The following is a 23,892-nucleotide window of genomic DNA, read 5'->3' on the forward strand; positions in this document are numbered from 1 at the left end:
CAGGCTGTACATTAACTTATTATTATTATTTCTTTTACATATAACACTGGTGCTACATTGAATGTTTTTGAATTAATATTATTTACAGGGTACCCTGGTGGTAAAGACACTGGATGTTTTTTTATATTAATGTTCTGTACAGGGCACACAAAATCCAAAACTTATGGTTTTCAGACAAATATTTTAACTAAGAATGATTATGTTATTATTTTAAAATACGTTCTTAATTATTTTAGCTATTTTACCCAAATTAGGGTTTTGTGAGCATTACTGATTACTCAATATTAATGCAATTATTTTTTTCATACTCGTAGCCAGAGGGCGCCCTGTCCCTTATATGGACAAAGACATTCAACTTTCCTTTAAATGTAGTAGCTGAATAACATGCATTTTACTGAGGAAAAAATGATTGCGACAATATATGGTTTAATCTGTGTTCTTCAAGCCATCTCGGGTATTATTATGAGAATAAAGTATATTTAAAAAGCAATGCTAATCGACATAACCTTTGTCACTGTATATAATAACATAAGGTGTCATGATTTCTGCCTCGTTCTGATCAATAAAACCGTGTCAAATCACAAAAATATGTTATTTCAAATACTTGACTGATGTTGTGAAGTGAATTTGGACTTAAACACGTCATTAAACCTTTGTTGGATAACAGGTTTGTAATCTTTCCTTGTGTTTTCATAATTAGCAAGATAACCTAACATACAAAGCCTTTTTAATATACACTAGTAGTAAATCATTAGGTGCTAGTAATTTTTTATTAGACAACTATTATCTTTTGTTATTATTGCTAGTAACAGACATTTGTCTGGTCTGACAGACTTGCTCAGGATATCTGATTTCGTACCGACATCTAGCTGTAGTTTCATGTCATTGCATTTGAGTTATTTTTTTTAAACAAGCTGTATTACTCACATTCATCCACAAGGGTTTGCACTTTGCACACCTTTACCAGACCGACAGCTCTTAAAACTGAAGTCTGCAGACAAGCCATGATACAAACCTCTGCTTAACTCAGAAATTAGAAGTGTGCTTTATTGCATTTAATGTTTGCAGTTCAATGTCAATAATACAAAATAAATATGCAAGGGTGAAGATGAGTTTGTTTCTTCATCAGATGTGGAGAAATGTAACATTAAATTACTTGCTCACCAATGGATCCTCTGCAGTGAATGGGTGCCGTCAGAATAAGAGTCCAAACTGCTGCCAAAAAGTCCACAAGTAATCCACACCACTCCAGTTCATCAGTTAACATCTTGTGAAGCCGAAACCGGCCTGTTTGTGAGAAACAAATCTGTCGTTGAGGTGTTTTTAACTTTAAACCATCCCTTCTGGTCAAAATATGAGTACATAATTCATAATAACACTTCCTGCAGTGATATCATCCATTTTATGTTGTTTTCTAACATCAAAATCCACCAACAGAGCTGTTTTGGACTTTTTTCACATCACTGCATTCATGTTTTAACTTTGGAAAAAAACACCTCAATGATAGGCCCATTTTTTTTTTTTTATTACAAACACAAACTTTACACATTTTTCACTTCACAACACATGAGCTGAAGTAATGCGTATCACACGTGGATTACTGTGATGTTTTTATCAGCTGTTTGGACTCTCATTCTGACGGCACCCATTCACTGCAAAGGATCCATTAGTGAGCAAGTCATGCAATGCTACATTTCTCCGGATCTGTTCTCATAAACAAACTGACTTATCTACATCTCAGAGGACCTGGGGACGAGTATACATTTTCAGCAAATGTCCAATTTTGAGTGAGCTAGTCCTTTAAGGAACAGTAACCCTGCAGCTGCAGTTCTCTTTCTGTCCGACGGGCGGCTGTTCGCTGTTCTACATATGCCCGCACGAGACGAGTTTTCCTCACTGTGTGGTTAAACAGACCTCCAGCACAAAGCCCCCACATCGCATTCACCATGTCCGTGTGTCCTCTCCGGACCCATATCTCTGTGTTATGTTTTTAAAGTGACCTCAGGGTTGGAAATAAACCTGTCTGGATGAGTTTGATGAAGAGTCGATCTATTGGATGAAGAGGCGGAGCTGCATACGCGTATGCACAAACACACAGAGACAATCGACCAGCTGCCACATTTATTCACTTATTAACATGAGACGCTATATTCGGCACAACATTCACACACCACGGTAAGTTTGACGGCTGTTTTTAACATCTCGTTGTTTTTAGCTTCGCGGCGGCGAACAGAAACTTTCCGGGTGGCTGGAAGTCAAACGGCTTTTGTTTCAACCACCCAAAAAACATTTCTAATCTAAAAAAAAATTATGTTATCTAGGAAAAATAGCGGTTTAGCTGAAAGCTAACTCGAATTCGCGTTAACAAAAGATGAAAGAGAATTTCGCGGCGAAAGCTCTGAAAATAAACCGAACTTCCCGGATCGAGCTTTTGTTAGAATCTTAGAATGTATCCGGCTACAATGTAACTTTTCATCTTTCATTTCCCGCCATATGTTCTAATTTGTTCATTCTACATCCGCGCTTCTGGTTTCATAGTTGTGTATGATTTATGATCTGTAGACAATCTGTGCTCGGTAAATTAATGTATCTGATATAAACGCCGTCGGAATCTATGGTTGAAACTCCTACTTGTTGCATTGTGTTGTCATGTGTCATAATACAATGGGATATCATAATGCCGTTTATGGTCGCATTGAAGTTTATGGGCACATAAGGCTTTAAGTGTTCACGTATTAGCATCATAAAGTAAAAACACAATACACTGCCCTGTGACTCTTTGAAAACCCAATGGGATGGTGGTCACCGCTCTCCTGGACTTCAGGATTGGCCGTTTTTTTCCAAATCTGACTGACTGACTTCTGTCCTCCTACTGTCTGTGCTTGACAGCCATGGAAAAACCCCATCATCATCAAGAACAGAAACTTGACAGGAAGTGAGAGAAGTAATTTTGACGTGTCATGACTTCGTGTTGAATGTTTTTCAAAGTTAATATTGTTTGTGAATGCAGCAAGAGAAACCCAAATTGAAGCACCTTTTAACATCAACGTGAAACCAACATTTGCTCTTTCAATTCACGTTCCTGGTTTTACTGTGAACAGTTAGTTCATCAGTGTATGTCACTCCAAAGAAAGGTATATTACAATATCTTCATGGTAATTTCTGATCACATGTGGTCATTTCAAGAGGATCTCCTAACTACACATGAAGAGAAAAGCATCTCCTGGGAGTTTCATGTTGGCTTTAATCTTTGTGTGACATGACGGTGAACAGTAAAGAGGGGATGGGTTCACATTGAGAAACTCTTCAGTGACTAGAAGACGTGAACAGGAAGTTGATAGTCACTGATGAATGCAGACGGAGTCATAGGAAATTCAGGAGTGTTAGACAGTTGGGTTTCCCTGCCCTATTTACTCTTTCTCACTCGTTGGTTTTTGTGCCGTCTCTTTTTTAAAGCTTTATTGTGAAGTTGAGAGGGAGGCCCACAAAGCTTTTTTTGTTGCACCATATGTGCACTGACATGCGACTGAAAGGGAACCACTGAGAGAGAGACCTGGAAGTAGAGCCGGGCGATACAGCTCTACAGATATCACAGTGTTTTACAGCCTTTCAGGAGAGATGAGATGCATCTCAAAAGTAATGTTTGCGCTCTGATTTGGCTTAAATGTGTTGTTTTTGGTCCTCAGCCAGAGGAATGATCAATTCAAACATACAGTCTAAAATAAATCTAACGTTTTTTTTTTTTTTTTGCCAAATTAACAAAATTAAGAATTCTTTATTAATTTAATTTACAACTAGTATTTTTTTTTAACATATTTTTAATAAAACTTTACAATGTAGCTTTAAAACAATTATATTGTCTTTCAACTTTCAATTACGTTTCACATGTAATTTTTTTCTCATAACTTTTTAATAGTTAATTGCAAAATAAAGGCATCTCTTTCCTTTTTATTGATCTATTAATTTTATACTAAATAAAAACTATTTAATTTATATGTACTAATATAACAAATTTATTATTTTTTTCAACATCTAATTTTGCTCAGACTTTCACGATGTTGTTTAATAACTCACAATCTTTTCTCGACCTTCAGTAATATTTGAAATAAATAAATGTTTATTTCTCTCCATGCACGACCAGAAAAATCGGCCTTGCAAAAAGAAATCTAAAGGCATATATATATATATATATATATATATATATATATATATATATATATATATATATATATATATATATATATATATAATGAACCATTTTTTTCTGCATCTATTTTTTTTAAATCAAACCTCTTTGGGGGAGCAGTTACTTAACAAAACATTAAATCTAATGCATTTTTTTTGGTTACTTAAGTTTAATGAGATGATATTAAAACCATTTTTGCTTTCTGTAGGCCTAGTTGTGAGACTACATCTACAACATACTTATCAGATGTGCATTAAATAACCACAATATTAATGCTGTTGCTTTTTTATTACAACCAAATGTTGTGAATATTCGGTGGCTCCTTCCTGTCTTATATTTCGGCCTAGTTCTAGATTTTGATCTGCAGTGGGTGAACATGAAGCCATTGGTTTCATATTCGTCCACTAATGAGTATTGACGAGCAGATGGCAAGAATTAGATCCGTTTTCCCCTGCACGAGCTTCACAGAAGCCGCCTTCCTCTCTCGAAAACCTTCCAGATTTGCAGATGGCAGTGCTTCCTTGATTTCCTGAAGCATCCGCCGTGATCCGGTCACTCATCTGTTTCTCTGCGGTGAAGACAGCCCTTTAATCTAGAAGGTGCCCCGGAGTGGCCTGACAGCAGTGCATTATGGGTGTGTGTTTGCGGTGCGGACTCGGTGTGACGCACGCGCGGTGGGAACGGACAGAAACGGTTAAAGCGGAGCGAGACGCGCTTGGATGCGATTGCGAGCAGTTTCTCCGTTTCTATGCGCGCGCTCCGTCCAAGTTTATAAATAACTGTAATTACAGAGCGCACAAAGAAACGAGTCTGCTCTGAGTCTGACATGCATTCGGTTGCTGTTTTAGTATTAACCCCTTCTAGACTAGACCGTGTTAGTCTGGTTTGGGGGTGTTTGAGTCATGAATAACGGTGCATTTATTATTTAACGTGTGTGCTGGAGATGGATGGGAGTCTACTGGTTGGTAATGGTGTGGTTTTGATGTCAGTCCACCCACTTGCCCATTGATCTCATGCCGGATGTGGCCTGTCTGGACTGGAGTGGAAAGTGGATGGAGCAGATCGAGTGCCAGGGACTCCATAAACCGCCCCCTCCGTCTCCATCCTCCAGCGCTGAGCTCATGACGAGCCGCGCAGCTGCACGCGCTCCGAGCGCGCTCTGTTGACTTCTGCTTGATTCGCGACGCCGTGTGTTTAGTGAACGCGCAAACATTGCGTCGTCATCCTCTTCATCTGATGGAAACACGCCGCAGGAGCTTTAAAACTTGACAAATGGGCCTTCGATGCACACGACGAGCGGCCGTGTTTCACCCAAATAAAAAGGGGATTTTTATTTTATTTTATCGTGACACTATTTTCATAACAGTTATGCGCATGTCTTCCTCACAAAATACAAATTTCCGTAATTCAAACTATTATTATTAAAATAAGTTTATTTATTTGTTTATTTTGCAACAAATGTCACTTTTTGGAACTTTCTACTCCTCAAAGAATCCTGACAAATGAGGAGCATCGCAGCTTTCACAAAAAATTTGGCAACCCAACTGTTTTCATCAGTGATGAACATCAGAAATGTTTCTTGAGCTGCAAATCAACATGATTTCTGAAGGATCGCGTGACACTGAAGACTTATGCTGAAAATTCAGCTTTAAATCACGCTAATAAATAACATTTTTACATATGATGGCACAGAAAACAGCCATTTAAAAAAGCAAAACTATTTGTAGTTTTGACCAAATAAATGCAGCGTTGGTGAGCAGAAGATGCTTCTTTTAAAAGCATTTAAAATGTTACCAACCCTAAACATTGGGATCTGTTTTGGTTTTCCCAGTATAATCAATCATTAATCAGCCGAGAGAAACATCAACCCTCAACAACAGCTGAGAAAGAGGTCTTGTTTTTGGTCTTCTCCTGTAGCGTTCTCATGCCCAACAGCGCACATGCAGGAGTAAGTCACGGAGGTGACATTCCTGTTGGATATGCCAGCTAATCCCAGAGCTCGTGTAATGACCAACAGAAGCATTCAGTGATTGGAAAGCGTCTGGAGCCGCAATATCGGGAGATTTAGGAGGAGCAGTTAATGTCTTCAAGATGTCTTCAGAGCGGAGCGGATGACATGATGCAGCTCTGGCTTCTGTTTGATCACTTTTAGAACAGCGTTGGCCTGTTTGATTGTGCATTTAGCTGTGAAATGCATGATTGTGCTCATGTTTTTCTGCAGATTTAAGACTCGAATGCACCAAATCCCAATGCTCCTCCATGGTTTTGCATTTAAGACGCACTTTCTGCTTTCTTTAGATCATAATGAGCAATTCCCCTCGGACAGCGGCGACCTTTGGGGTTGAAATGTAAGGTTATCCTGGTCTGACGTCTCTGTGTATCTGGCTGCTGGTCGCTGTATGTTTTTTGTCAGGATTGTATACCAAGATTCTGCCCCGGAGCGTATATGAGGCCTGTGTTTTCTCTGGCACGTCCAGGATAACCGTTCGCATGCAAATGGCACAGAGTGCATCGATAAAATTGAAAACAGGCACTAGATCAGAGCAGCTAACACTAGGACTCAACACAAAGAGTGGTTTTCGTGATTTACAGCTCGGCACTGAGATCTCTTTCTTTTTCAGAGCTGTTTGTTGTATAAAGTTAATGTGTGTTGAACAATGGAAGACTGTTTAAGTGTGTGAGGAATTAGTTTAAAAACAAGCAAGCAAACAAAAAAATGCTGTTTTATTTTGTTTCTGCAAGTGGTTCAAAATAAGCATTCATTGTTTTGCAATATATAAAGTTATAGCAGTATTTGTTGTGTTGAATTGTTTGTTGACACATTTGTGAATACAAAAATCAATGCATAGTGTTATTAGAAAAAAGAATAAAATTAAAGCTGTCAAATGATTAATTGCTTCCAAAATAAAAGGATGCATGTATATATTTAAGATTTTTTTGATATCAAATATTCTATATATAATATATGTACATGTAAATATTTTACATACACTATATTTTTAAACATACACATTATGCAAAAAAAAATATTATTTAGAATGTGATTAATTGCGATTAATCGTTTGACCACACTGAATAAAATACAATGCAATAATGACAAAAAATAAAATAAATGTAACATTTCTATGTAATTTCACCATGCAAAGGAGGTATTGAAAAAGCTTTATTATTCTTTTAATTTATGGTTGAAATAAGACCTGTACTTTTGTTGTTATTGAGATTCAAATGCACGATTAAAAATGAAATAAAACGAAAGAAAAGAACGAATTATTATTATAATTTTTTAGGACATCTCAGCATTGGTCATTTTTATTTGAAAAGTAACAGATCTCTAGTCTGTAGTGTGGACTGCGTCTTTGTCTCCACTCTCTGGATCTGTTTTTGTGCTCTAGTTAGTAGGGTTTTCTGGGTCTACAGTGGGTGCTTGTTCCAGTGATGAACTGCTGTAGGATGGTAAAACTAAAGCTGGAGCACATGTGCAGCGCTGCAGGAGGTCTGGGCTGTTGAGAAACTACTGCCAATGTTTTATTGAGCTCCACTCAGGCTGGTGTTGAATTCTCACAGGAGACGGAGGGCTTTCTTCACTTACTTCTGCTGCTTTACTTTACACAAGCGTGCTTTGTGAAACCGAAGCGTTAGCTGAGCTAAAATGGGCTTTAAGATCTTTATTTCTTAAAGGAAAAGTTCAACCAAAAATGACAATTTGCCCCAAAATGTGCTAATTCTCAGGCCATCGGAGATGTACAGTAGTCAGCATTTGAAGTGGATCAGAGTTGTCCTAAGACAAGAATGCATTTTGGTTTTATGACAACTTTTTGCATGGTTAGGATGAGTTTTTCTTCCTCAGATTTGGAGGAATCACTTGCTCACCAATGGATCCTCTGCAGTGAATGGGTGCCGTCAGAATGAGAGTCCTAACAGCTGATAAAAACATCCCAATAATCCACACCACTACAGTCCATCAGTTAACATCTTGAGAAGAGAAAAGGTGTGTGTTAGTAAGAAACAAATCCACCATCAAGATGTTTTTAACCATTGAACAAGATGTTGTTGCTTCTAGCTAAAATGCCAGTCCATAAAGTCCAGACAATGCATGTAAACATAGTTATCACTGCATTGTTCGTGCTTCAGATAAAACAGGTGTAAAATCCCACTGACTTGTGTTGAAGAGTCACATCTAGACACCTGTGGGAGGTTTCGTGACTCTTGCATTGAGCGTAGGCCTAAAACTGCAGGAAAAGTCGTCCATAGGGAATCCCGTGGAGGTTTGTCTGTCCTCTGCCCACACGTCTGCTAAAAGACTTGGATCCTAAATGGAGATGATATTAAAACAAAAGCCCTGTTTCTGTCTCAGCCGCACATTCCTCTTCAGTGGGCCTTTCATTCATGATGCTCCATAAAGAAGCTGGGACTGATTTCCCTCATGGGTTTTCTTCTTCTTCTTCTTCTTCTCTTCTCTCCCCCGGGAGCTCGGCCAGCTCACATGTGTCTGTCTGAGGGAAGTGTTGAAGGAGGCCCGGCACAGAAACATGAGGATCTGGCTCTCCAGGAGACTCCCTAATCACAAAAGAGACCAAGATCTTTGTTTCGCTGCCAGTCAGTCGAGCTTCCTCTGAGAAAACCGTCGCGAGGGACGATCCTGGTGATCTTTTGAAATGAAGTAATGGTTTTGCTCCAGGTTTTTATGGTTGACTGGTGACTTGGACTTGCTTGTTCTAGTCCATGTCAATGAATTGAAATCATTTAGCTGAAAACATCTTCAAGACGTTGATTTACAGAATTTACTTTGAATGCATTGCAACATTCACTCATTTCACAGCTTATGAAAGAACTTTTGCTCTAGTTTTACTTGTTTCTTAGTTAAGATGCCTAAAATATATGAAATGAAGTACATTTTCTTTGGAAGCAGCACTGCATAAGAAACTAAGTCTTGATTTTCATAGTTTGCATCTTGCATTTGTGCATTTAGTGTTCATCAGATTATTTTGAGCTTGTTTATAAGTGAAAAATCTGACAGTGTAGTGACACAAAATTAGGGAAGTGTATCCCCTCCACTTATATAAAAAGAGACTTTATCTCATAATTCCTTCTTCTTTTTTAGTTTTGCCTTTTTTCCTCAGAATTGCTAAATTTGGAGATTTTTTTATTTATTATTATATAAACTGTGAAGTATTAATTTCAGATTTTAAAAAAAGCGCTAGACAAATAAACTTGAATAAAAGAATTGCAAAAAAAAAAAAAAAAATGAGGGGGAAAGGTCAGTATTGTGCCATAAAAAGTCACAACCTTTATATATAATTTTAGATTTTTACGTAGTTGCAACAAGCTTGATTTTTATTATTTTTTTCTTTCTAGGAAGTCCAAATCTCACAACTCCCCCTCTCTTCTAAGAATTGCAAGATTATCAGTAAAAAAAAAAAAAAAGTTATATATTTTTTTTCTCTGTGGTGGTGATAACCTTTCATACAATGTACACTTGAAGTAAGAAAGCTACATTATCTAAAAACAATTATTAATATCTATGTAGGTTGCTTCTCAATTAAAAAAAATATATATACCGGTAGTTGGAAATATTCTACGAATTAATTTTATTACTGTGTGGAAAATGTTTAGCTATGACGATTGACAAAGGCATATAGGACTTTTCCCTTCGATACATACATAGCTATAAAAAGGTTATAAAATAATCATAATTATTATTTTTTTAAAGGATTTTTAAGGATTCTTGGCTATTTTGGCTGAAAAACAAGACAAATATCCTTATTAATGTTTTTTTTTTTTTGTATTGTGTTAAATTTCAAGTTGGTAGACAGAAGTATCAGTTGCAGAAAAGTTTATATAAACACATTTGTTTCTCTTTTAACGTTGTCTGTTTTACCTAATGTTTAGGTGTTCTGTATATATTTCTGATGTTTTAAAGAGTATCGTGGCAGTAGCTTGGCAACATCCTAATGTTAAACTCTATTGGAATCAGATGTGGAGCACTATTTGTGTCAGTCTCACTGCCTTTGTAGAATGTTCCAAATAAGTTCCATTTCAGTTAGAATGGAGCTTATTTGGAACTTATGGAAGATGCAGATTAGTTTCACCGTTTGTTGTTTCAGTCTTGAATTGAATTCTTTTCTTTCTCCCAGTGGTGTTTTATGTTTTCTATCCCCCAGTCTTGAGCTCTTCACGGAGAAGAGAAGAGTTAACCTGGCTGGTCTATTTCAGGCCAGCTCAAAATGAGCCGTAATGATGATGCCGTTTTTGTGGTCGCTTACTTTTATGCATGCCTTGGGGTTTTATTGATTCTGGTTATGGTCAACAGCCAAGTAAGGAGGATGGCCTACTTTCATCCATCTGAGAAACCAGGCTGGAAAAGTTGAAAAACTTCCACTGTTCACTTTTAATCTTACAGTTATGCATTGTTTACCAGCAAATTCAGCTAGTATTCTTTTTATTTACAGTTTTTTTCTACTGTAATTTTTTTTTATTCCTAGTCCTGTTTTACTAAATATTGTTTTTGATCTTTATTTTTTAGTATTTACTTGTATTCGTAATTTACAAAAGAAGTCATACTTGGTAATATTTTTTCTGGCCCTTGGAATGATTTGATTTTGATTCTGCATAAAAACGCCAGTCCCATTGGAATGGCCAGTTATGTTGAACCATCAGAAAATACGTCCATTCATTGACAAGGACTTTCCAGAGTAACTTAATTTAACTCCTTATAAGCTGACAGCTGTTTAAGACACTTGGTTGTCATCTTCACAGGAAATAACTTGCATCCTCAAATGTACAGTCAAAACAAGCGTACAGTGTTCTGCTTCGTTTGTTCTGCTGGGTAGCAATGACTCTGCCAAACCAGAATTCGGTAATCTGTTAATGGAATAAACAGCGTTGGATAAAATTGGATTGGTAGGTCAGACTTTGGTTCTTCAAGAAACCTTTGGGACCATTTCCAAGCATTGGACATCTGACTTATTTCTGAATGAAGTTCTGGAATTTGATTTGCTTCTCCATTGGAAATTGACTTGAACAACAAAGCGTATATTATCTTTTTAAAAAATGACCAATGTTTTTAATTTGGAGTGTGCATTGAAATTAAAATGTTAAAGTCATTTTGATGTTAGATTATTTTTATGACGGAATTATTTTAATTGTGGATAAAACGGTCATTGAAGGGATTGTTTGGTACATTGGACTAATATTATAGCGTCTATTATGTAGTACATTTCAAAAGCATTTAGAAATAATGACCAAAGGCCAGTATTATAAGTGGCGTGTGCAAAATGAGATTCACTCTGTTTGCACGTTGAGCAACTTTGTTTGCAGGGGTTAGCTATTTCCTCTTTCCTCACTAAGCGTTTTTTCCTTGTTTTTATTTTTAAATCTTGTTTTATACACGTAATCGTCTTGCATCTTCTACTTGAGTAAATGTATTGTCTTTTCTGTTAAATATTATTTTAGTTTTTGTCTTGTTTTAAAGTAAAAACTTGTATTGAACGACCGTAAACCATGTGACGATATTGCTTTCTATTGCTTTTATGTTGCTTTGCTGGGATGCAGTTGCCATGCCGATATTGACACCCTATGATGTAGCAGCTGTGGCCTTGTACTGTATATTTATAGAGACGTGCTGTCTATTCACGGCAGATTCACGCCAAGCACACTGACTAACTGTGACCACAGTTTCCTGTGAGATGTAGCTATACAGATGCAATTGCCACTCGTGATCAGAGTTTATTGCAGGGACATGCTTTAGGCAGATTAAATAAAGGAGCTGTTTAGTCTGAGTCAGATGCCACAAATAATAAGGTCAGATCGGGAGCTGTAGGCCTGAGAAATAAAGGGTAGCGGCGATCGGTTCATCCAAAGAGCACTAGTAATGGCCCCTTATCTCTGTTTTTTAATTAAATCCTGAAGTTCTTGTTTACAAATGATTGATCTAATTGAGATAAATGAGGCTGACTTGGACTTGTTCCAAAACTAAAAGGGAAAGGTTAATAGTAAGAAACAAAGTAGGCCAGAATGGAATGTAGGACTGTAAAACAATCAATAAAATCAATGAAAATGGTTGTTGACATATGCCATTATTGGCTGGTTGGCTCTGTGTGCTGTCAAGGACAACCTTAGTCAGTAAATGTCACTTTGCAGTGCTGAAAATCTGGGCTAGGATCAAAATTGCATTCATAAAATGACACAGAGTGGTCTTTAATGATGAGTTATCTAAAGAAAGTGGTTTGTTTTAAAGGCGGCAATTAATGTATTGTTTCATGTGTTTATGATAGCTTTTTATATGATTCTGAGGTGTTTTTATGCCAGTCTGTACCTTATTTTACTGTAATATCCCTATTTGTATGTTTTAAATTAAAGTGAGTATTTGCAAAAAAGTGATTAATTGAAGAAATAATAGATTAATCACTCATGTTAGTTGCAATCCTAATTCTTTGCTGGTCTATACTTTATTTTACAGTAATATTCCTGTCTGTATGTTTTATAGACTTTAAGCAAACTGGGTATTTTGTAGAACAGTGATTAATCACTTGTATTATTTGCATGCCTAGTTCTTTTATTTATTCATTTATTTAAATGTAAATTTTTTTGCCATTTCTGTCTTTATATTATGATAGGTGTATGTCACCATGTGGCCCACAAGGCTAAGTTTGTACCTTAATAGTATTTTCCAAAATAGAGTGATTAATCGTATTAAATAGTATTTTACAAAAGAGCGATTAAGTTATCAATTAATCACTCAAGTTAGTTGCACACCTATTTCTTTGATAGTCTATCTTATATTACTGTATTATTCCTATCTGTTGGCCCCTATGTTTTATAAACTCATTAAAAAACAGTCTTAATTTTTTGCATCCTCTTTTCCAGGTGCTAGATGGTGTTTGTGAAGGCAGTGCGTAATGCTGAAGGGGCTCGTCCTGAGTCAGAATGAGTGTCAAAGATGGCGATGGGACGACTAGCCAAGATGGAAAGGCTTACGAACTTCAGATCTACCCCAGACTCTCTCTGGAGACGGCATCATGCTGTACACTCAGAGTCACCAAGGAGGCCACCACAGCTAGCGTCATACAGGATGCGGCAGCGACCCTCGGACTGGACGCCAGCAAGGTCTACGTCCTGGCCGAGGTGAAGGAGTGCGGCGGGGAGGAGTGGGTGCTTGAATCAACCGACCTTCCAGTGCACAGGGTCCTTCTATGGCCGAGAAAAGCCCAAGATCAGCATTCTCAGAAAGAGGGATTTTACTTCCTCCTCCAGGAGCGCAACAACGATGGCTCCATCTGCTACGTGCACCTGCCTTCCGTGGGGAACGAGCAGGAGTCCAAGCGACTGGTTGCTCGGGGCTTCCTCCCACCCCAGCAGGAGGACTATGAGGACCTCTGCAACCTTCCTGTCCTCAATGAGGATAGCATCTTGGATAACCTCTGCATTCGTTTTCAGAAGAAGAAAATTTATACATACGCTGGAAGCATCCTCATTGCCATCAATCCTTTTAAGTTCTTACCCATTTACAACCCCAAATATGTCAAAATGTACGAGAACCACCAGTTGGGCAAGCTGGAACCTCATATTTTCGCCATTGCCGATGTAACCTACTACGCCATGTTGCGCAAACGTGTCAACCAGTGTATCGTTATCTCAGGAGAGAGCGGATCAGGCAAAACGCAAAGCACTAACTTCCTCATTCACTGCTTGACGGCTCTCAGCCAGAAGGGTTATGCAAGCGGCGTGGAACGAACCATCTTGGGTGCTGGACCTGTGCTGGAGGTAAGATCATCATCACCACCTTGATGCAAACTTGGTTTGGTTACATTCGTTTATAAGTAAGTTCGGGAATAGTATATTCGTTCAGGGACTTGCTGGGAAATGGGAAAGGTACCAACATCCTCTTGGCGAAATTCTGAGCTTGAGTCTCCAGAGTTTTGAAACCTTCGAGATGTTTTGTTTTAGTGTATTGAAAGTATAAAGGTAAAGGAAGTTAACTGATGGGTTTGCGGCTCACATGTCTACCCCAAAAAATGTTAATGATTTGTAAGACCCCTGCAATTTGATTGTCAGTGTTGGATGTCTGTGCAATATTCTATTGTTTTTGAGATTGTTGCATTAGCTTTGTGTATGACTTTGATCCCTTGGAGACTTACTTTTGAGGTTTTTGGTTGGAATTGTAGTGTCTGGTAAAGCACTCTGCTTTAAACATTCACAAGAGAGTCTTAGAGTAATTGAATTCCGAATCAGTGGATTTGTTTGAGGACTTACTGGGATATGGGATAGTTGCAGACTGTTTCTCATAATGCCAAATTGCTCTGTTATTTCATGCTGAAAACAGGTTTTGTTGTTTACTGCTATTGTTAAGATAAAGGAAGTCCGTTGATAGGTCTGCGGTTTGCAGCTCCCGACCTTAGAACTTGTTAACCCTAAAAACTAGCCACATACTTGTTGACCTTGCATAGCTCATTTAGCAGTTCCGGCTAACCTACATCTGGAGGCCTTCCTCAGGGGTCAAGTCTCAAGCAGTTCTTGTTGTTTTATGTCTCTTGCTTTAAAACTATAGCTCTTTCCCATAAACCTGTTCAGGCACATTCTGTCATTTTGCAAAAAATCAGCAGAAACCCTTCCCCAACTCTGATCTCATGGCGGTTTATGCTAGTGGTAGCTCTCGTGCTCGGAAAAACTAACTTTCGAGACTCAAGAGTGCATTTGGAGAACGGCTGTGGTGGATGTTGGGATATTTTCACAGCTAGAGGGTTAGCATTTAAAGATTCTTTCAAGTCATTATTCTCGAGATTTCACTCTTGTATACAGTACGAGGGCTGTTATTCAAGTTATCAGTCAGACAAAACCAACCCACTCGGCTTCCGAGATTCGTATCTCTTCTCAGTACTTCAGAAGCTTCCTGTACACATGATGTCATTAGAAATCCTTTGGTGTCATTTCTTATCTCAGCCCCCTTTATCAGAATAAAGTTCGCTTGTGTAGCAAGTCCTGAAAGAGATGAAAGGTTTTGTGTTGAAGCTTGCCGCTGTGTTTGTGGTTTCTGAAAACTAGAAGTCATTTCTCCGCAGTCAGCACAGTCATTGTCCTTTGGCAGACGTGTCTACAGGCTTAAATATCCCCCGCCTCTCTGCTCTTGTGGTGTAAAGGCGGCCTGTGAAACTGGTCAATTGAGCACTGTGACCGGAACGAGCCTCAATCCAGACAATTTCAATGATAGGAGTCAGATCTCCCTGAGGTTTCTCTTCCTTTTATGGCCCCATGAAGTTGATTTGTCTCATCCATCTTCCAAGACTTTCAGTTGGTTCTGATTTTTAAGAAAGGACACAGTATTCCTTTTATCATTCTCTAAGTTGTATTAGAGAGAAATGTTTCCATATGGGAGTCAATGCAAAGTTCCTTCTTGTCCAGCTTTCCACGTGTCTAAATAGTGGTTCTTTTGGTTACTGTGACTGCTTGAGTATTGGTGGATACATCAGCTGATGTCCCATTTCTAACTTGGCATGCACCGAATGTTCGGCAACCTAAACTATTTGGCTGAAAATGTAGAGAGAAGGATAGCTAAGCATTTTTGTTGACGTGATCAAGACATGCACTCTTTGTAATGCTGCATACATGTTGGCAGTGTGGAAGCATTTCAAAGTGTCAGAGAAAGACACAAAAATCATTACAAGCACTGACAGCAAAAGACTATTTGGTACAGCATTTCATGTTTTCGAAGGGAAGAGGAAGGGTGTCTGCTGCTGGCTACAATATGATGATTGTAATCACAAAATGGCCCTAAACTGCAGAATGTTACGTTTTCGAATACATGCAAGAATTGCATTGTATGTTAATGTATAGTAAAATAGAATTGATTGCTTTGATCAAAGTTGCATTTTTTTATGCATCATTACTCCAGTCTTCAGTGTTACAAGGCCTTTCAGAAATATATACTGATTTGCTGCTCAAAGTGTCCATCGCATGCCTTATCCAACAAGGGGGTCTCAAAAAACCTTGTTTATCTAAAAACTGAGACTTGTTGTAGTACTTTGCATATCATTGCTGTTTCGTTGATTTTGACTGTTTCCATTGTTCTCATTTCTAAGTCGCTTTGGATAAAAGCATCTACTAAATGACTAAATGTAATGTAAATGTAAAAATGGACACAAAATATTTTTTTTCTAACTTACTAATTTTAAGTTAGTTAGTGCTTTGTTGGTATAATGTCTGCCAGAAATGTTAAACAATGTTTAGTATTTTTAAATCGTGGTTTTGTAATTGATTTTTTCTTCGAAAGGCAAGACAAAACAGTAAAAAGGAAATTTTAGCTAGGCCATTTAATGAATGCAATGGTGAAAAAAATTGGCAAAATACGTGCAAAATGCACGTGCAAAATGGAAAAAACATGTTCGTATTCATATTTCTTTGGCTCAGTGTTTCATTTTTGGTTTCAGCCAAGAATTTTAATTTCGGTGCATCCCTCCTGGAAACTTTTCTAAAAGTTTCTGGAATGTTTACAGAATTTTCTTGAAAATTTCTGCCGCTTTTCAGCCCAAGTCCCAGTTTCTTCTACCAAACGTTCAACTTTGAAATCGCTCACTAATTTTAATTGTTGCCTACCGAGGCACATCACCCAACCACAAATAGTTTTGACTAGGTTTTGCTTTTAAACTCTATTAAATGGAAATCCATGGACCGTGACTCAATGTAAACTGTAATTTTACAATTGTTTCTTTTTAAAGCTGCATGTTATTGTCTCCGTTTCAACTTGCATGTTGTAAACAGAGATGTTTGGCACCTGTTGTCGTTGATCAACACGTCCGACCGGTTATTCTCTTTCGTAATCCCCCTCCTACAACTGCTCTGCTTTGTTTGAGCGCATATTTGGCCTTCACGTCAAAGCATGCATACTAAATACCAGATAAAGCACGTTCAAGGGTGAGTAAACCGCGCTATTTGACCTATTCATGTGGTAAAGTGGCCTACAGGGAAACAGTTTGGAATCCATCAAGCCAAAAGTGAGCTATTTATTCCTGCTCCAAATGGCTTTGATAGATTACGTCATTGAGTGTCAGATGACAGGAGAGTTAGGAGACTCTGCACGGAGATCTGCAAACATCTTTGCCTTCTGTTTTCAGATGTTCCTGTGCAACACTGTGGCTTTTGATTGCACGTAATGCTCTTTTCTATGCATACATGCGAGTCCTCTAAAGCAATGCTTCTGCTGCCTGCAGACAGGAACTTCCCTCTGGCTGATCACTTCAACAGGAAGCAGTTTTTTTGCAACAGGAAGTGGTAGCTGCAGAGCTCCCCATTGGCCGGTCTGCTCACTGGGTGTCGAGAGTCAGAGTATTGTTCCATTTCATGGCCATTGTTTATCTCTCAGCTTTGTGTTAGTCTTGTGCGGTGGACTTTGGCTCCTGAGACGGTCTGAGCTATTTCTGGTGGGACGGCTGTAATGAGACACGTGGGATGTCCACATGTGGAAAAGTCTACAATAAAATGTCCCAAGAGTCCATTCTGTGATTACAGTCACGTTGGAGAACTAATAACCTCGATAGTCTCCAGTTTCCAGCAAACTCTCTGTTCATTTAAAGAGCTGAGTGTATTCGAATCCTTTAAACTGCAGTCAAACACTGTAACTTGAAGAGTTCAGATCATGTTTGTGTTCATTAGAGCGATTTATTGCTGCACCCTTTATAGGACAAATTTTCTTAAGCACTTCATATGCCGTTTCGTTCCTTAAAGGCAATTTACGCGAATGCCAGGGCAGAGATCACTATGAAATCGTTTTTCTTTCTTTTTTTTTCTTTTTTTTTCACAAATTCCATTTTATTGTTTTCCAAATTATGTTGTTTGCATTTTTTTTTCTGGATTCAGTTTTTCCTCAGTTAAAATTTTTCTAGAATCCATTTGAATGGTTAAATTAAAAAACTATTAATCAAAAGGCACGTTTAATTAATTGAAATCATGAAGTGTAAATTATTAAACAGCCATTTATTAAAAGTTTAACAAAAATGTGATTTTAAAGGCCCTTTGAAATGTTTTTATTTTTCAAATGTAATTTAATTTTTTCACCAAAATTCCGTTTTCCATTTAATTTTCTGGATTCCATTTTATTGGTTTCTTTATTAATAATCAAAAGCATCTAATTAATTGGTTTTATACATATTTTTATATTATTATTATTATTAGTTTTTTGTGTATTTTTCTGTTAAATATTCCTTTAAAAATTTTTTTTTATAATTATTTGTATTATTATTAGTACTAGTAGTACCATCATTACATTTAAGTAATACATTTCTGTCAAAGTTTCTTCAAGTTAAACCCAACATTTATTTTGACGGGTTGCAGTGAAGACCATTAGGTTTCTGTTTGTAGCATTATGACGATAGTTTTAACGGTAAAATGCTCTAGAAGTGCCTCTCAGAGCAGTTTAAGAGATTTCGAATGTGTTTATGAACTCAAACACTGAGGCGTCAGAGTCTGAAAACACTGCTTCAGTATCTGTGTAATAAACGAAACCGCGCGTCTGCACCATTCATTCGCACTAACCTATATTTGATTTATCTATCCCAAATTTGGCATATTACGTGATATTCTGCATTATACAGTAAATTCCAGGGATTTTTTTGGATTCCGCAATTCCGTCCATGTTGCAGAAAATCTATACATATCCACACACTTTATATTTCAGATAATGTGCAAACTGTTGTCATGAGCTCATGAATTGTCGCCTCGTTCTGCGTGAAGGATGTTCGTCGACATGCTATTGTGTCGTGATCTCAATTAGCGCTCGCACACGCGGTCACCGGCGAACCCGATATGATAATCCCGAACCAAACCCACCCGAGTCTTGCTTTTGTGTTCCTTCCTGCTGAATGAATTGGTGCAGCTCACTTGAGATGGCCACATCGTCTCGGCTCGGAGGCTGTGAAGAAAAGGAGAAGCAGCTATATTTAACAGTCATGTGAGCATCTCACAGAGTTGTTTGTGAGGAACAGTTTCTCCTGGCCTTTAATAAAACGGCTTTAAAAAAAAGGGCCTTTGTTGATTCCTGATGCATTGTATGGATGGCTTGGATTTCAGCAGAGGGGTGAAAGTTCGGTTCAGGCACCTGTGTGTGTGTGTGTGTGTGTGTGTGTGTGTGTGTGTGTGTGTGTGTGTGTGTGTGTGTGTGTGTGTGTGTGTGTGTGTGTGTGTGTGTGTGAAGGAATAGTCTTGTATTGTGTGAAGGATATACAATGTTCTTTTATGATCTAAATATTGAATTTTTTCATTATATATATATATACATGTGTGCATTAGTGTTATATGCGATGATTTAGCAATAATTTAATAATTATTTTATGTATCTAACTTACAATAAATAAGTAAATTATTTATTGTTAAGTATTGTATTAATATTTATAAGTTATTATTTAAATACACACACATATATATATATATATATATATATATATATATATATATATATAGTTTGTGTATATATGTAATATTATTTATTGCTAATTATCTATATTTATGTAAACCTACTGTATGTACATTAGCACTTTTGAATATTATGTATATAATGTATAGTTAAATATAAATTAACACATCGTCTATATATTTGTATTTAACAACATTTTTATTAATTTTAGTAGAAATTATTGCATAAATTATGCATTATTTAAAATTGTACAAACATAACATTGCATTTATATGTAAAATAATTTTAGAAATAATAAAAAAATGTTTTATTAAATTTAATCCGTGTGTGTATATGGTATAATGTAATATTTTATGATTTTATGATAATTTAATAATTATACTAAATATCTAAATGATAAATTAATCATTTACAATAAATAATAGTATATTGATCTATATTAAATACTTATGTAAATATAGTTTCTGTAAATATGTATTAAATAATAAAAATATATTATTTATATGATAATGTAAGTGATCAACTATAAAATATTTAAGATTAAATGTATATAAAACCCCCCTGTAATTATATTAATATTTATGTCATTATTTAGTCCTAGTATTTCTCAGAGCACAAACTGGAGGATTTCTGAGTCCGTTAATTTGATAAGTGTTAATGTCATGTTATCTAATTGTTATCAGAGCTGCAGTTTCTTTCCGGAAGCAGAACCTCGTGGTTTGTCGTGGAAAGCTGACTTCCAGATAACAGCAAATAATAAGAGCTAGTCCAGACAGGTCTATTATTATTTCCTCTGGCAGCTCTGCAGAAGAGGCTTCAGCGTTTGCGTCACTCTGACAGAAAGCGTCCTGGAGTTTCCTCGCGAGCGATCGATCGGTCAGCAGGAGTCTGAAGAAGAAGAAGACGTGCTGCGCTGTCTGTCTAGTGATCGACGCACGCTCGTGTCAAAGCCTTTCTGAATGACTAAAGAAACAGATCTTTCACTTCTCGCTTTTTATCTTTCCCATGAATTTTACTGAATGTGTTGTTACACGAGTTCAGTCCCAGAATCTGTTTTAAAGTCGAGATAAAAAGCTACATTAGAGTGAAAAAAAAAAATCTGTTTATGTAAAGCTTAAGCTTATTGCTTTTAAATGTTACTTCTATTTATTTTTACTTGCTTGCATATATTCTTTTTTACTTTTTATTTGTTAATTTTTATTTACAAGTTATTTATGTACTTAATTTTTTATTTCTTTTTTTACTTTAATTGATTCATTATTTACCTATTATTTAATCATTAATTTATTTTTTGTTTACTGATTTTTGTATTTTGTTTGTTTTTTATTTCATCATTACATTTTTAATTTATTTATTTAATCATTACTTATTTAATTAATTTTATTTACTGAGATATATTTTTGCTATTTATTTATTTTAATTTAGCCATTATTTACTTTTTTCATATTATTGTGCTTTTGTTTCTGTGTATTTATGGTTTTATTTAAATTTACTTAATCTTTTCAATTATTTTTCAATTATTTTAACAGTTTGAAAATAAACAACAACAGATGTTGTAATAATAATAATAATAATTATTAGTATCAGTATTATAACTATTTTTTATTAAATATTATTATTATAAAGGATGATAATAATAATGTTTTAATAATAAAGAAGCTTTATGATTTAAAAAAAAAAAAATTCCATTTATGATATTTTGTATTTCCATTTTTATTTTGTAGTTAATTATTTGTTAATTTTCTGTAAATTTTATTTAATTATTTTATTGTGCCTTTGTTTCTGTGTATTTATGGTTTTATTTAAATTTACTTATCGTTCATTATTTTTTATATAGTTATTTTTAATCTTAATCTTTTCAATAATTGAAACCGCTATAAAATAAATAACATCTGTTGTTATGTAGTAAAATAATACTAAAATAATAATAATAATAATAATAATTAAAAATTATTATTACTACTACTATTTTTTTAATAGTAATATTATTAAGGATAATAATAATGTTTTAATAATAAATTTGTTTTATGACTTTTTTAATTAAATAGTTTATTATCATTTAGAGTTTTTGCTTCCTATTATTATTATTATTATTACTTAATTTAAAATGATAGATTTTGTTAGTTATTTTTATTTATTTATTTATCTATTTATAATTATTTATGTATAGTTATTTTTTTTACTTGGAACAAAAATGTTGGGAACAAAAATAAATGACGACAATGTCATTTGTTTGTGTTTTAGGTAGTTTATTTATTCATTCATTCGTTTATTTATTCTGTTCATATTTTCTGTTACTCTGTGAACACAAACGCCGTGTCCTGTAACATCATGAAGTCATCGGTGACCGAATCGTTGTTTTGGGGTGAACGGTTCAGCAGTCCTGATTGGTTACAGTATCCCCTCAAGCTTTGCCCAATGTTCAGCCGCCTGCTTCGGCAGCGGGTCAAAGGTCAAGCGTGGGGGGGGGATCTTAATTAGGTTAGCGCCCTTCCCACCGCTGTTCAGCACAAAGCTTCCTCTTTAGCATGCAGAGCCTCTTTCCCCGCGGCGGGGCTTCGAACACTGCAGTGCATTGTGGGCCGGGCCAGAGGCCGACGGGACGCCCCACGCTGGAGGAGGTGTGACCGTGGAGGAGGAGAGGGTTTCGTGGTCTCGTGTGATAACCTTCAGACAGATTGAGACAAATACAGAGCAGAGTTTGTTTTATTGACCGTCTGAAACCACAGGAGTGTGATTTAATCTGATTTATCATGCACCTGTTCCTCTCTGCAGTCCGCTCTGGAAAGATTTAGATTAATATATGCATTTTGTGTTTTATTTATACCTGTATTTATCCACTAATTAAAAACATTAAATAAATGAAATAAAAAAATATAAATAATTTCAAATGAAAAATGTATATCAAATTTGTGTATAATATTTTGCATTTGTTTGTTTCATTATCGTATTTCATTATTATTATCATCAATTATAATAAAACATTATTATAATAATCATAATAATGTTTTTATTATATTTGTATTCAATTTTTATGATAAATAATTAGTAATAAGCTATTTATTTATATGGATCTTTACATAAAATTAGGATTAAATCTTATTAAATACTGCAATTTTTATTTGTTCTTGTTGCTAATAATAATGAGGATAAATATTATTTACATTAATAAATTAATAATTAATAACAACGTTGCAATAACGTTTGAATTAAATAGTTTAATATTGTTTAGCTATGGTTATATTTTTGTTTCTACATTAATTAGCGATTTGTTTTCAATGTATTATTTCTATTGTAATTAAAAGACTATTAAAGTAATAATAATTGTTATTATTATTGTTGTGTAACTTGTAAATAACAATGATTCATATCATAATACATTATTATTATTATTACTATTATGATGCATTGTTAATAATTGATAGTAATAATGAAGTATTATGATGCTTATATTGTTGTTCTTATTATGCTATGTTAATTACAATAATATGATAATTAATTAATATTATTACAATAATATTATTTAATTAATTTTAATTTAATTTTAATTTTAAATGTATAATGATAATATACAATAACATTTGATCATCATTATGCATCATGATAATATTATAATGATATTATTAATAATGTTTTAATTATTAATAATCAAAATGTTGTTATGTTTGGATTAAGTGCACACGTTTAAACCAATAAATAAATGTTTGTTTTTAGAATATGTAAGGATTATTTGTCTGCATATCTTGCTGTAAAAAACAAAACCACTTGTCTTTTTACAAAATCTGATTTTACAGAGTTTTTTTCTTTCTGTCTCTCGCAGGCGTTTGGAAACGCAAAGACGGCCCACAACAACAACTCCAGCCGATTCGGGAAGTTCATCCAGGTCAATTACCTGGAGAGCGGCGTGGGTGCGCGGGTGAGAGTCACACACACACACACACCCTGCCCTCTGATGTCACTTCCTCTTCTCCCTCAGAAGAGCTGCTGCCTCTAATCTGAGATCGATTCTGTGGTTTATTGTTCGTTCATGTCATCTGAACCGCCATCTGGCCAGTTTCTGTTTTCTTCTGCTTGTAGTCCGTCCTCTTTGACTTCTTTCCCTCCGCATGAGAGGTTTGATGTTTACTTGAGCTTCCAGTCAAATGATTCCCAGACCAGTCTGACCCCTGAAAAAATCACACTGAAGTGAAAGGTTGTGCAGGAAAAAGAAAACGCCTGTGAATTTCATTTAAACATTTTCAGATAATGAGCAATAAGTCATTGAACGATTGAATAGACATTTAAAATGTATTTTTTAAGTTTGTAA

At 35.7% G+C, this 23,892-nt stretch overlaps 1 protein-coding gene across 1 annotated transcript; it reads left to right on the top strand.

Annotated features, from left to right (window-relative positions):
• The first annotated feature begins 1,854 nt into the window (after positions 1-1,854).
• LOC113040277 (unconventional myosin-IXb-like) lies at positions 1,855-23,595 on the top strand. The gene is made up of 3 exons (XM_026198616.1): positions 1,855-2,175; positions 13,052-13,948; positions 23,407-23,595. Exons 2-3 carry the CDS (start codon positions 13,112-13,114, stop codon positions 23,578-23,580), a joined length of 1,011 nt encoding a protein of 336 aa, XP_026054401.1. The 5' UTR covers positions 1,855-2,175; positions 13,052-13,111; the 3' UTR covers positions 23,581-23,595.
• Positions 23,596-23,892: the final 297 nt, after the last annotated feature.

This window comes from Carassius auratus, chromosome 22 (assembly GCF_003368295.1).
Source record: "Carassius auratus strain Wakin chromosome 22, ASM336829v1, whole genome shotgun sequence".
Lineage (NCBI taxonomy): Eukaryota > Metazoa > Chordata > Actinopteri > Cypriniformes > Cyprinidae > Carassius > Carassius auratus.

What these genes read in the sequence shown, in the direction of transcription:
- LOC113040277 (XM_026198616.1), top strand. Translation starts at nt 13,112, where the DNA reads ATGAGTGTCAAAGATGGCGATGGGACGACTAGCCAAGATGGAAAGGCT. An exon ending in GTGCTGGACCTGTGCTGGAG is followed by an intron (nt 13,949 to 23,406) that starts GTAAGATCATCA and finishes TGTCTCTCGCAG; the next exon opens with GCGTTTGGAAACGCAAAGAC.